Source organism: Notamacropus eugenii, chromosome 3 (assembly GCF_028372415.1).
Source record: "Notamacropus eugenii isolate mMacEug1 chromosome 3, mMacEug1.pri_v2, whole genome shotgun sequence".
Taxonomy (NCBI): domain Eukaryota; kingdom Metazoa; phylum Chordata; class Mammalia; order Diprotodontia; family Macropodidae; genus Notamacropus; species Notamacropus eugenii.
In genome coordinates, this window is record NC_092874.1 from 1,642,760 (window position 1) to 1,657,074 (window position 14,315).

The following is a 14,315-nucleotide window of genomic DNA, read 5'->3' on the forward strand; positions in this document are numbered from 1 at the left end:
GCCCCAAGCGATGAGTAAAGATGGCTTTCTGAGTTAGCAAACAGCTTAGAATCCTGGAAAGTACTGATCTTTTTAGATGGCATAAAAAACTGTTTCTGAATACCTTGTGTCCCCCTCCCACTGCTTCTAGCAGCCCACTGTGGCTACTGAAGAGGTGAATCGAGTACCATCCTGTCACTCCTTTGTGCCAGCCCAAGCCTGCCCTCCACTGGCATTGCCATGCGTGCTGGCTCTTATTGCTCCCATCAAGCTGAAGACACAAGCTCATTTTTATTAATTCGCTGGAAAAAAATCTACTTTTCTATTTCCTTATAAGAACTTCAGCTCACAAAATAATATTTATAATACATGTTCTCTGACTGAAAGGGGAAACCAGAAAAAAGCAAAATGGAACAAGAAATTAATCTCCAATTTACAAGAATATTAACAGATGATGTATGGTTAGAAAGAATTTCCTGAAATAAAATAGCCACAGCACATTTAAACCTTGCCAGTTTCCCTTAATGTGGTCTGTTTGAATAGTAAATAAGACCTATTACAATAATGCTGGGATTCCTTCGAAGCAAATGTTTTCACTCAGTTAAAGCAAACAAAACCACCCCAAGGCTTCCTTCCTCCCTGGTCCCAGAGATAATGATGATGACCTTGACTTCCAGCAGGGTACAATGCTTTCCTTACTTTATCTCCATAGAGAAGGTCCCTGAAAGGAAAGATACAAACCCAGAATGAAGTGACCAATCCTTTCCCACTCAGACCAGGCCAGCGCAGCCTTCTCCGCCTTGCAGACCACCCAGCACACAGGGAGGCCAGGGCATCACTCCTCCATCCTTTCCTGAGTGCCACTCCTGGGTCTCCATTCTGTCTCACTACACCCCTGGCGGGGGGGCCCTCTCCTCCCCCTTCTCTGCCATCTTGGCTCGCCCATTAGAATGTAAGCTCCCTGCACTTTGCCCACACAGGTGCTACGCATTCATCATATGCATTGCCGCATAACCCTAAATGTTGCGGCTGCTTTAGAGTCAGTGAGCAGTTTATAAATGCTTGCTGCATGTTAATGGGCTAGTGCACCCATCTTCCAAATCCTGACTTCAGCTGGGCCTTTCTCAGCCTCCTAACTGGGAAACTAACAATCAAAGAAGTGCTGAATTAACGGAGTCACCTGGGAGACAGCTGGCTCAGCAGGGCCTGGGGAGCCCCCTGCTCCGGCCTCTCTCATTTATCGGCACCTCAGCCCTACGAATGGCGCGAGGCATTTATTACGATGCCCATTTTCCAGATGAGGAAACTGGAGCTAAAATTTTAGCAACACTACTAAGCTAGATCACGTGGAGAAGCTAGGTGGCACACCGAGTACAGCACCCAGCCCTGAGTTCAAATTCAGTTTTAAGATGCTTCCTAGCTGTGTGACCCCAGGTAAGTTACTTCAACAGCTTTCAGCCTCCATTTCCTCTTCCGTGAAATGGGGATAATGTTAGCATCTGCCTCTCGGGGTTGTAGGAAGATCAAATGGCTCACCACCGCAAAGCTCTTAGCCCCAGTACCTGGCACACGCTGGGCACCACATAAATTTGTTATTAAGCACCCAGTATGTATCAGGCCCTGCTCTCAAGGTGCTCATGGACTACTGGGAGAGACAACAGTGGGCACACAGCTGTGTGCAAACAGCAGCTAAGCTGGAGCTGGGAGTCACTGAGGGGTCCTGGCTCCAAACCCAGGGCAGTGGGCATGTACACTCAGGCTGGGGTTGGGATAGCCTTGCTCTCCACCCTACAGTCCACTAGGCACTATTCTCTACCCTCGAGTCACTTGATCTTGTTGACCATCTACCTTCTAAATACCAGCTTCCTTCCATTCATGTAGCTCCCCTAATCCACCAGTCCACCCATACTCTGCCTGAACTCATTCCCTCACCGTTAAAACACTCCCATCCTCCTTTTGCTTCCCCATCTCCGTGATACTGAACCTCGATGCCAAAAAACCCCCTTTACCCACCCCTGCTGCTTGCTCCTTCACCCCCACCCCACAATATCTGCACTCACTAATTTCCTTTCACTTGAGACCTCATTCATTCTTATGTCCTCCATTTTCTGGGGCTTCCTGGGACCTGGCTCCCGCTCTGGCTTCCTGGACAGTTGTGCCATCTGTCTTCTGACTCACTTGCTTCCCAGACTCTCACAGTACTGTCATCACTCAGACCCTGGTGACCTTCAGGATTTGTGCCCTTTTTTCTCAATGATTTTGGCATCTGGGTCATAGCATATTTTACCCCTCAGAACTTTCACTGGCCATCACCCATGCTGCAGATCACTGTTAATTAGCCAATTACCTGTTAAACAATGATTAAGCATCTACTGCATGTCAAATGCTGGGGATACAAAGAAAAGCAGTCCTTGCTTTCCAGGAGCTCACATCCTAATGGGGGAGAAAACATGCAAAACAACTGTGAATGAACCAGCTATAGATGGGATAAATCAGGAATCAGATGGGATAAATCAGGAATCATCTAGAGAGGGAAGGTGGCAGAACCCAAGGGGATGGATTGGGGAAGGTTTCCTAGAGCTGTTGGGATGTGGGCTGGGACGTGAAGGGAGCTAGGCAAGCCTAAAGATAAGAAGGAATTCCAGGGATGGGAGACATTCAGTGAGAATGCCCAGGTCAGACAATGTTGTGCAAGAAAATGCCAGGAATGTGTGAGGTGCAGAGTGAGGTGGTGGGGGTCGTATGCAAAAAGCCTGGAAAAGTAGAAGGTCAGGTTTGGAAGGGCTTTAAAAGTAAAAAGGGGACTTTCTATTTGATACTGAAGGTAATCAAAGACTGGAGTTTATTATGCTGGGGAGGGGGCAGGGAGAGCCAAGCATGATCAGGCCTGCTCTTTTGTGTAATCTGTTTGACCACTCAGTGAATAAGGAACTGCAGGGGGAGAGACCTGCCTCAGTCGCAATGGTCTGGGCAGGTGATGAGGGCCTGACCAGGCTGGTCACTGTCACAGGAGAAAGGAGGGTCTATGTGTTAGAGATGCGATGAAAGCAGAAACAACAGAACTCGAAAACTGAGCAGACATGGGTGGGTAACAGTGAAGGGTCAAGTGTTAGGCTTGGGTTGTGAGACCCGGTGACAGGGAGGAGGATGGGACCCTAGACAATAGAGTTTGGAAAGCATTTGGGGAAAAGATGAGTTCCACTACAGGCATGGTGAGTTTCAGGCATTTATAAGGCACCCTGTTTGAATGTCCACTATGCAGTTGGGGATAAGAGTCCAGAAGTGAAGAGAGAGGTCAGGGCTGGATAAATGGTTCTGAGGATCATCAGCGCAGAGATGATAACTGAATTCATGTAAGCTGATGAAATCAAGTTGTACAAGGGGGGAAAAGATGAGAAGGCCCAGGACAGAGGCTTCTCAGACTCATAGTTAGTAGTGGGGATGGGGCCCTGGATGAAGATCCAGCCAAGAACACAGTGAAAGCCTGCTCAGAAAGGGAGGGGAGAATGGGGGAGGGGGGAATGTCCCAGAAACCTGGAGAGAAGAAAGTATCCAGGAGAAGAGAGGGACCCACCGTGTCCCAAGCTGCAGCAAGGTCAAGAAGGACTGAGAAAAGGTCATTGGATCTGGTAACTAAGGACTCTTCAGTTAACACTATCTACTGGAGGACCCAGTTCTCTCAGAAGAAGTGTGCCCACCCTGGGGGGTAAAAGGCCAAACTGAAACAAAAAGTTCTAGGAGTGAGCTAGCACTGCTGTTCTCACTCACCCTTCCAGAAGGCAGCACTGGTCAATGAGAAAATGTTCTCTACCAAGGATGTGACCCAATACTTTCATTCTTGTGAAGAAGGTTCCTGTCCTCCAAGAACAGTTAATGTTGTGCCAAGGAGAAAGAGGTCACCCCCTTTGCCGTGTCCTTGCCTAGGCAGGGGCACGTCAGGTGGTTATTCCTCCATCCCTCCCCCCCAGGGTCATCAGTCACTTAGGAGAGAACAGTTTCTGTTGAATGATGAGGCCAGAAGAGCCAAAAGACCAGTGAGAAGAAACCTACTGCCCACGGGCTTCTCAAGGGCTATAACCAGCAGGCTAAGACCACTAGCAGGGCAGCAGAGGGTCAGCCTGGGCAGCAGAGGGTTAGCCTGGGCAGCACGGGGGTCAGCCTGGGCAGCACGGGGGTCAGCCTGGGCAGCAGAGGGTCAGCGTGGGCAGCAGAGGGTCAGCCTGGGCAGCACGGGGGTCAGCCCGGGCAGCAGAGGGTTAGCCTGGGCAGCACGGGGGTCAGCCTGGGCAGCAGAGGGTTAGCTTGGACAGCACGGGGGTCAGCCTGGGCAGCACGGGGGTCAGCCTGGGCAGCAGAGGGTTAGCCTGGGCAGCACGGGGGTCAGCCTGGGCAGCACCGGGCAGGAGGGAGCTCCGGCTGTCGGGGAGACAGAGGCAGGCTCTCCAGAACAGGGGCCTTGGGAGGCCAGCGGGGCCGAGCTTGCTACATTGTAACAACGTGGGAGATACTCGGCTGCCTCTGACTGTGGCGGACCACAGTGGGAGCCCGTGGGAGGGGGGGTCCTGTTCTCCCACCCGTCACCCCAAAGGGGGCGGGGTCTCCTGAACCCCCTGCTCCCACCAGACCACACCGGGACAGTTCCCTCCGGACACACTGGAGGCAGTTCAATCCCGCAGCCTCCGCCCTTCCGTGGCCTCAGTTTCCCCCTCTGTAGGATTAGGGGGGCACCCCACCCCAATAGGGCTTTTCCCACGTGCCGGGCCCCCTCCCCTTCCTCGGCCCGGGAGATGAAAGGGGGCTTCCTGGAGGCGGCGGGCTGGGAAGCTCAGGGTTGGCTTCCCGCCAGGGTCGGATGGGCAGCTTCAGTTTCCCGGGGTGTCGCTGGGACGAGGTTTCCCCGCACGTGCCTCTCTCAGGCCGGCCGCCAAGGCCGTTCACGTTCTGCCTCCAACGTACGCACACCGCAGGCCGGCGTTCCGCAGACGCAATCAGTCTTTGAGGAGGAGGAGGAGGAGGCAGCACAGTGCGCAGGCGTGCCGGCCCTCTACGAGCCGAGAGGAGTTGTGCAGTGCGCCGGCGCATTGGAGACCTCCCTGGAGGCAGGGGAGAAGGGGGAGGGGGTTGGAGGGGCGGGAAGTACGCAGGCGCATTGGGAGCTTCCGAAGGTCAGGGCGGAAGTGGGAGGTTTCCGAGAGAGACGTAGTGACGTCAAGCGGCGCGCGCAGGCGCATCGCGAGCCCCCGCGGGGTCGGCACCGTAAGGCCGGGGACGCCGCCATGCTGGGGCCACACGCGTCCCGCGTCCGAGCGTTGTACCGGCGGCTCCTGACGCTGCACCGTGCGCTGCCGCCCGACCTGCGCGCCCTCGGCGATCAGTACGTAAAGGACGAGTTCCGGCGGCACAAAGGCGTTGGCCGCGAGGAGGCGCTGCGCTTCCTGAGCGAGTGGGAGGCAAGTTTGTGCGCGTGCGCGGCAAGTTGTGCTCGGGCGCTTGCGCGTGCCGTCATCAGTGACGTTCCCCCCCCCCCCCCCCCCCAAGGCTGGCCCTAGGGAAGCTGTAGTCAGCTGTCACTGATTAGGCGCCTACTGGATGCTGAGCGTTGTGCCAAGGGCTTTACAGTTCTTACCTCATAATAACGTATACTGGCACCAGCAGCGCCTACTGTGTGCCAAGCGCTTCCCACTTATAACGCTACTAGTAATCATTGTGATAATGGTAGAGTGACATTTCGGGAGTGCCCGCTGTGTGCCAGGCCCTGTGCCAAGTGCTTTACAGACATCTCACTTGATCCTCACAGCCCTGGGCAGTGGGTGCTGCTGAGGACGCGGAGGCACAAGAGGGTCTCCCAGCTAGTAAATCTCTCAGGCTGGATTCAGATTTAAGTCTTTCTGACTATCCACTGCAACATCTAGCTGCATTTATTAATCACCTCCTGCGTACCAGGTTCATCACTCAGTCACCTAGCATTGGTTAAGTACCTGTTATGTGTCAGGCACTGTGCTGAGCCCTGGGGATCTGGGGCTGCAAAAAGAACTAAAGGCATTGCCTGCCCTCACCGTCTAATGGGGAGACAACATGCAAACAAAGCCAATATAATAAGAAAGCTATATACAGGCTCCATAGGAGACGAGGGAAGACACCAGAATCATGAGGGGCTGGGGAAGGCTTCCTTTGGGTGATGGGAGGAAGCCCGGGAAGTCTGTAGGTGGAGATGAGGAGAAAGTGTTCCAGGACTGGGGAACAGCCATAGAGAGTGTCCAGAGCAGAGAGTGGCTGACAGCCAGGAGGCCAGGGCTGCTGGATCTTAGGGTACATGGAGGGAATTAAGGTAGAGGATGACTGTAAAGGGAGAAGGGGGCAGCAGGTAAAGGGGAGCCCCTGGAGTTTATTGAGTAGGGGCTTTTATGGTCGAACCTCAGCTTTAGGAGAATCATTTTCATGGATAAATGAAGAATGAATTGGAGAATGGGGAAACTTGAGGCACACAGACCCCCCCAGCAGCTATTGTAGTGGTGTGAGGGGATGAGGGTCCACACTGGGTGGAGGCTGTGTGTATGTGTGTGTGTGTATGTGTGTGTGTAGAACAGTAAAATTGTCAAGATGCAGCAGAGGTGAAATGGACCAGAGGTGCAGCAGAGGTGAAATGGACCAGAGGTGCAGCAGAGGTGAAATGGACCAGAGATGCAGCAGAGGTGAAATTGACCAGAGGTGCAGCAGAGGTGAAATGGACCAGAGGTGCAGCAGAGGTGAAATGGACCAGAGGTGCAGCAGAGGTGAAATCGACCAGAGGGGAAATTGATAGGCCTTGGCACCATATTGGATCTGAGGGGTGAGAGAAGTGAGGAGTCCATAGTGACTCCTAGTGAGGGACTTGGAGAATGGGGTGCTCTGGATAATAATAGGGAAGGTAGGTGGGGCATATCACCTCTCTGGGGATGATTACTTTTCCACTTATAAAATAAGGAGACTGAAATAGAGGGTATTTAAACTCCATTCCAGCTTTTAAAATCTTGTGGCCCAGTAATTCAGATAACCTTAGCCAGCAGTTCAGTTCAGGGGACATTTCTTCATCCCCTAATTTGTGCCATGTTGAAGGGCTGCTTAAATGAAAAAACGATAGTCTTTCCAAGAAGAAGACAGCTGGTGGTCCAGTAGATAGTGGTGGGCCTGGAGTCAGGAAGACTTAAGTTCAAATCCAATCTCAGACACTAGCTGTATGACCCTGGGCAAATCAGTATGCCTCAGTATCCTCAACTGTAAAATGGGGACCATAATAACACCCACCTCTCAGGGTTGTTGTGAGGATCAAATGATAGAATGCTTGTAAAGTAATTAGCATGGTGCCTGGCACACAGTAGACACTGTAGAAATGTTCCTTCCCTGCCACCTTCACCCCCACGCCCTCCCCTTTCCCTTCTCCAAATAACTTGAGGATGCTGTGCAGAGATAGCCGTAATCCTGCTCAGAATAATGACTGCATAAAACTCCACAAATTGATATGGAAGATGGAGTCGGGGGGTTTGTATGAAGGGCAGCAGGGGCTCCCAGTGCTGTGAGGGAAGGGAGCCCAGAGGCCAGGGTCAGGAGTCCTGGGTTTGAATCCCACCTTGATACTTCCTTCTTGTGTGTGTCACGATTGTCCCACCCATTAGGGGAGGCTCCTAAGGAAACAGCTGGCTGTAGCTTTTACTCTGTACTCAACAAAGCTGTCAGTCAGGAAGGAGGGGAAACGTCTCCTCAGAAGAGGACGAGAGGACAAGGCTTGTGATGGCACGAGGTGTGTCTTTAGGAGATGGGACCTGATGCTCTGACAGCACTGGTGGCCTTCCAGGGCCAGAGAGTGGGACCAAAAGGAGTGAACTTGGGTTTTTTAGGGAGGAAGACTCAGACTGAAGTCAGCAGCCCAGGCCAGGTGCAGAGCAGGCTTTGGACTTGGGGTCCAGAGTTCCACTCTGTCCTACAGGTACCTGTGGGCTAGTCACTCAGCCCTTGTTGGTCCCCACTAAGCTCAGTGTTATTGCTGATGCCTCTGGGCTCCAGGCTCCTCTGAAGAACATCTAAGAGAGGGTGCTGATCCTCTTTGCACCGATGAATCCCCCAAATTCTGATGCAAAGACTTGTGCCCAAATGACTTTGGTATCAGTTCCCCTCAGTCATGCTGGGTAGCTGGCACACCCTCTTCATTTGTTAAAGCTTTTTAAAAAAATTATTGTATTTGTTTTCAGTGTTCTACAATCACTTCCATATAAGATATTTCCCCTCCTTCCCCCCCCTTCCCCTTCATCTACCCACTCCCTCCCTGTGACAGCACACACTTTTATATAGGTTCTACACATATATTCCTATTAAATACATTTTCACCCTAGTCATGTTGCAAAGAAGAATTAAAATGAATGGGAGAAATCATAAAACAAACCAAAACATAATTCAGAAGAAAATGATCTGCTTCATTCTGCAATCGAATTCCACAGTTCTTTCCCTGGATGTGGAAGGCATTTTGCCTTAAGAGACCACTGGAAATTATTTAAGTCCTTGCATTGCAATGAAATACTAAGTCTACCAGAAAAATTCCTCACACACTGTGGTAGTTGCTGTGTACAAAGTGCTCCTGGTTCTGCTCCTTTCACTCTACACCAGATCATATAAGTCCTTCCAGGCCTCTCTGAAGTCTTCCTGTTCATCATTTCTTATAGCACAATAGTATTCCATTATATTCATATACCACAGTTTATTCAGCCATTCCCCAATTGATGGGCATCTCCTTGATTTCCAGTTTTTGACCATCACAAAGAGAGCTACTATAAATTTTTTTGTACACGTGGGACCTTTTCCCATTTTTATGATCTCTTGGGGATACAGTCCTAGAAGCAATATTGCTGGGTCAAAGGGTATGCACATTTTATAGCCCTTTGGGCATAGTCCAAATTGCTCTCCAGAATGGTTGGATCAGCTCACAGCTCCACCAACAATGAATTAGTGCCAGGCCTAGAGGCCTGAGGGCTACCCGAGTCTTCCCTTACCTCTATCGGAGGTCTTCGGTTGGCCAAACCGGATGCTCGTATGAGAGAAAGGACGTTCCAGAGTCGAACAAGGGTTGAGCTTTATTTCAGGGTCTAGTTACAAGTGCAGGGGAATTCTTCCTCAGGAGGGAGCGAAGAATCTCCCAAGGAGGCAAAGATCTTACAATAAGAGATTGGAAGTAGAAGTATAAGTGGGGAGAGAGGGGGAGGGGAGAGAGGAGAGAGGAAAAGCGGAGCCTTGTGTCCTGTCTGCTCCGTGCCCCTCCACCCAAGAGAGCTTTCAGGCTTTCCTGATCCTACTTAAACTCTCCAGCAGCATAGTTTGCATCTGAATACCGTGCTGTTAGATAACAATAGTGTGCCCAGATCCGGGACAATCTCGAGGGCGGGGAGAGCTCTCTCCCATCACGTTTCTCACGGGAAGAGGAGGAAATACACGAGATAGCTCGGTTCACCTCGATTCCCAGTCGTTTCTTGGGGGGGGCCTCGTGAGAACTCTAAGATTTAGAAGTTCCCACCTTTACCCGCCCGAGACTGTCCACCTGGAATTGAGCTTCCATCCCCAGCAAATTAGTGTTCCAACTCTCCCATATCCTCTCCAGCATTTATCATCTTCCTGTTTTGTCATATTAGCCAATCTGATAGGTGTGATGTGGTATCTCAGAGTTGTTTTGATTTGCATCTCTCTAATCAGTAGTGATTTAGAGCATTTTTTCATGTGACTATAGATATCTTTAATTTCTTCCTCTGAAAACTACCTGTTCATATCCTTTGACCATTTATCAACTGGGGAATGACCTGTATTCTTGTACATTTAACTCAGTTCTCTATATAAATGAGGCCTTTATCCCAGACACTAGTTGCAAAAATTCTCTCCCAGTTTTCTGCTTCCCTCCTAATCTTGGTTGCATTTTCAGTTTTATGTAAAGTTTTTGCACAACCAAACCCAATTTTGCACTTTATAATGCTTTCTATCTTTTGTTTAGTCAAAAATTCTCCCCTTCTCCATAAATCTGATAAATACACTTTTCCTTGCTTCACTAATTTGTTTATAGTATCAATCTTTATACCTAGATCATGTACCCACTTGGACTTTATTCTTGTATGTGGTGTCAGGCATTGGTCTATGCCTGGTTCCCACCACACTTTTATCCAGTTTTCCCAGTAATTTTTGTGGAATAGTAAGTTCTTCTCCCAGAAGCTGGGGTCCTTGGGTTTATCAGACAGTAGATTGCTATATTCATTGACTACTGTGTCTTGAGTACCTAACCTATTCCACTGGTCTACCCTTCTGTTCCTTAGCCAGTACCAAATGGTTTAGATAATTGCTGCTTTGTTTTGAGACCTGGTAGAGCTAGGCCACCTTCCCTAGCACTTCATTAGTTGCTTTGATATTCTGGACCTTTTGTTCTTTCAGGTGGATTTTGATATTGTTAAAGCTTTTTTTAAAAATTTATCTATCTATCTATCTATCTATTTATTTAACTTTTAACCTTCATTTTAAAAAAATTTTGGGTTCCAAATTTTCTCCCCTTTTGTCCCCTCCCCCCACCCTAAAACACCAAGCATTCTAATTGCCCCTATCATCAATCTGCTCTCTCCTCTATCATCCCTCTCTGCCCTTGTCTCCATCTTCTCTTTTGTCCTGTAGGGCCAGATAACTTTCTATACCCCTTTACCTGTATTTCTTATTTCCTAGTGGCAAGAACAGTACTCGACAGTTGTTCCTAAAACTTTGAGTTCCAACTTCTTTACCTCCCTCCCTCCCCACCCCTTCCCTTTGGAAGGCAAGCAATTCAATATAGGCCAAATCTGTGTAGTTTTGCAAATGACTTCCATAATAGTTGTGTTGTATAAGACTAACTATATTTCCCTCCATCCTATCCTGTCCCCCATTAATTCTATTCTCTTTTGATCCTGTCCCTCCCCATGAGTGTCGACCTCAAATTGCGCCGTCCTCCCCATGCCCTCCCTTCCATCATCCCCCCCACCCTGCTTATCCCCCACTTTCCTGTATTGTAAGATAGGTTTTCATACCAAAATGAGTGTGCATTTTATTCCTTCCTTTAGTGGAATGTGATGAGAGTAAACTTCATGTTTTTCTCTCACCTCCCCTCTTTATCCCTCCACTAATAAGTCTTTTGCTTGCCTCTTTTATGAGAGATAATTTGCCCCATTCCATTTCTCCCTTTCTCCTCCCAATATATTTCTCTCTCACTGCTTGATTTCATTTTTTTAAGATGTGATCCCATCCTCTTCAATTCACTCTGTGCACTCTGTCTCTATGTATGTGTGCGTGTGTGCATGTGTGTGTGTGAACTCCCACCCAGTACCCAGATACTGAAACGTTTCAAGAGTTACAAATATTGTCTTTCCATGTAGGAATGTAAACAGTTCAACTTTAGTAAGTCCCTTATGACTTCTCTTTGCTGTTCACCTTTTCATGGTTCTCTTCATTCTTGTGTTTGAAAGTCAAATTTTCTTTTCAGCTCTGGTCTTTTCATCAAGAATGCTTGAAAGTCCTCAATTTCATTGAAAGACCATTTTTTCCCCTGAAGTATTATACTCAGTTTGGCAGGATAGGTAATTCTTGGTTTTAGTCCTAGTTCCTTTGACTTCTGGAATATGATATTCCATGCCCTTCGATCCCTTAATGTAGAAGCTGCTAGATCTTGTGTTATCCTGATTGTATTTCCACAATACTTGAATTGTTTCTTTCTAGCTGCTTGCAATATTTTCTCCTTGATCTGGGAACTCTGGAATTTGGCCACAATGTTCCTAGGAGTTTCTCTTTTTGGATCTCTTTCAGGCGGTGTTCTGTGGATTCCTTGAATACTTATTTTGCCCTCTGGTTCTAGAATCTCAGGGCAGTTTTCCTTGATAATTTCATGAAAGATGATGTCTAGGCTCTTTTTTTGATCATGGCTTTCAGGTAGTCCCATAATTTTTAAATTGTCTCTCCTGGATCTATTCTCCAGGTCAGTTGTTTTTCCAATGAGATATTTCACATTATCTTCCATTTTTTCATTCTTTTGGTTTTGTTTTGTGATTTCTTGGTTTCTCACAAAGCCCTTAGCCTCCATCTGTTCCATTCTAATTTTGAAAGAACTATTTTCTTCAGTGAGCTTTTGAACCTCCTTTTCCATTTGGCTAATTCTGCTTCTGAAAGCATTCTTCTCCTCATTGGCTTTTTGAACCTCTTTTGCCAATTGAGTTAGCCTATTTTTCAAGGTGTTATTTTCTTCAGCATTTTTTTGGGTCTCCTTTAGCAGGGTGTTTACTTGTTTTTCAGGCTTTGCTTGCATGTCTCTCATTTCTCTTCCCAGCTTTTCCTTCACCTCTCTAACTTGATTTTCAGAATCCTTTTTGAGCTCTTCCATGGCCTGAGCCCATTGAGTGGGCTGGGATACAGAAGCCTTGATTTCTGTGTCTTTGCCTGATGGTAAGGATTGTTCTTCCTCATCAGAAAGGAAGGGAGGAAATGCCTGTTCACCAAGAAAGTAACCTTCTATAGTCTTATTTCTTTTCCCTTTTCTGGGCATTTTCCCAGCCAGTGACTTGACCTCTGAATATTCTCCTCACACCCACCTCGCCTCCAGATCCGCCCAGCCAGCACTTGGGGTCTGAGATTCAAATGCTGCTTCCCAGCCTCAGGGCTTTGGGTGGGGGCAGGGCTGCTATTCAGTGTGAGATCAAGTTTAGGTGCTCAGGTGGGGGCAGGGCCACCTCACAGGCTCAGTTCCCTCAGGGGGTTTATGCAGAGACCTTCAACAATGGATCCAGGCTCCTGCCTGCTTGGGGAGCCCTGGTCTACTCCTGCCTCCGCTGCTGCCTCCCAAGGGGGCCTGAGTTATGGGGGCACCCCACTCCCCTCTCGACCCGCCAAAGAGACCCTCTCACCGACCCCCATCACCTGTGGGTGGAGGGACCCGCGTGGCTGCTGGAGATTCCGTCCCCAAAGCCTGCTTGGATCTGCTCCTCTCCGTGCCACGGCCACGGCAGGGCTGGGTTCGGCTCCAAGTCCACAGCACGACGGACCTTTTGCGAGAGGTTTGTAGGTCTCTCTGGAACAGAAATCTCATCTGCTTCATCGTTCTGTGGCCTCTGCTGCTCCAGAATTCACCGGGAGTTTTTTTTTTACAGATGTTCTATGTACTGTGGGTTTGGAGCTATGTGTATGTGTGTCTTTCTACTCCGCCATCTTGGCTCCGCCCCCCTTGTTAAAGCTTTTTTGCCAGGAAAGATTCTCAGTCATAGATTTTGAGAGCAAGTCATAGTAAGAAGGAGCATTTGCCTTAGCCTTTGAGATTGGCAGAGTGCCCTGGTAACATTATCGTAGCCCTACTCCTTTCAGTCTGCATTGGTTCACAGGGTCTTCCCAGATCTCTGAGATCTCTGTCTGCTCCCTCATCTCTTACACCACTGGGGGATCTTCATGTAGCACAGCCATTCAGCCTTTCTTTGTTTCCACCACAGAAAGCACTGCCTCCCCACCACATGCTCTACTGTGGGCTCTGCCTCTTCTCTGCCACAAGCTTGCTTCTCCTTCCTTTTTTGTTCCCAGTCACCTCCATGACCCCCCTCTTCACATCCTCTGCAGAGGGTCCCGTCATCTCATATTGTGCCACCCCAGCTCAGACCTCTTCACCTCCCTTAGGCGAGGGATAAATAGGAATGAATTAGGATGCTAACACATCTTCTCCCTCCCCAGCCTCTCCTGTAAACGGACACCACCTTCATTTTCCTTCAGGTTTCTCCAATCATGTCATCCTGCTGCTTAGAACCCTTTACAGAAGCTCCTCACTGCCTGCCAAATGACACATGTTCATTACTCAGACATTCAAGGCCCTGCTCATGGAGGGTCCCAACCTCACTGCACGTTAATGACCTTCATAAGGTTCACACTCCCATCCCCCGAGGTAGCACAATGGCGGCTGTCATGTTAGAGACTGTAGATGTGGGAGCTCTGCTGCTGTTGACAGAGAAAAGACTTTGTTCTAGAAACCTCAGGAGGCCTTTGCCACCTTCTGTCTGTTCATTGTTCCCCTGGGGTTTCATTCTTAATGCCCTTGGGAGGATCTGGCTTAGTTTCTCTGCAAGCTTCCTGTAAACGGGATTTTTTTCTACTATTTCTAGTCATATGGTGAAGTCATACTGCTCATAATCCTCCAAAATCTTCATGAATTTATTTTAGAATGTAAAATAAATTGATATTCCAAGCTGGGGTTGCTTTTGGCTGCCATTTCTCTTTGCCAAGAAATCAAACGCTTGCTGGATGAGATGGTTTCGTCTTTCCTCATTGTGGCATTTTATTTA

The 14,315-nt window shown here is 48.8% G+C and overlaps 1 protein-coding gene and 1 long non-coding RNA gene across 4 annotated transcripts in view; one reads left to right on the forward strand and one right to left on the reverse strand.

The window, feature by feature from the left end:
• Positions 1-251: 251 nt before the first annotated feature.
• Positions 252-4,879, reverse strand: LOC140532357 (uncharacterized). Of its 3 annotated transcripts, none has more exons than XR_011976470.1 (3): positions 4,713-4,879; positions 2,327-2,412; positions 252-700 (listed from the first exon to the last, which is right to left on the reverse strand). It is a non-coding gene; the product is annotated as an uncharacterized lncRNA (long non-coding RNA). The 3 variants fall into 3 exon arrangements; XR_011976472.1 differs by lacking the exon at positions 4,713-4,879 and adding an exon at positions 3,748-4,706; XR_011976471.1 differs by lacking the exon at positions 4,713-4,879 and adding an exon at positions 3,554-3,741.
• A 301-nt stretch (positions 4,880-5,180) lies between these two features.
• Positions 5,181-14,315, forward strand: part of SDHAF3 (succinate dehydrogenase complex assembly factor 3) — a 29,203-nt gene continuing 20,068 nt past the window's right edge. Inside the window, exon 1 of the mRNA XM_072650754.1 lies at positions 5,181-5,429. Within this exon, the coding sequence (XP_072506855.1) occupies positions 5,256-5,429 (174 nt within the window). The 5' untranslated portion in view covers positions 5,181-5,255. The remainder of the gene's footprint in view (positions 5,430-14,315) is intronic.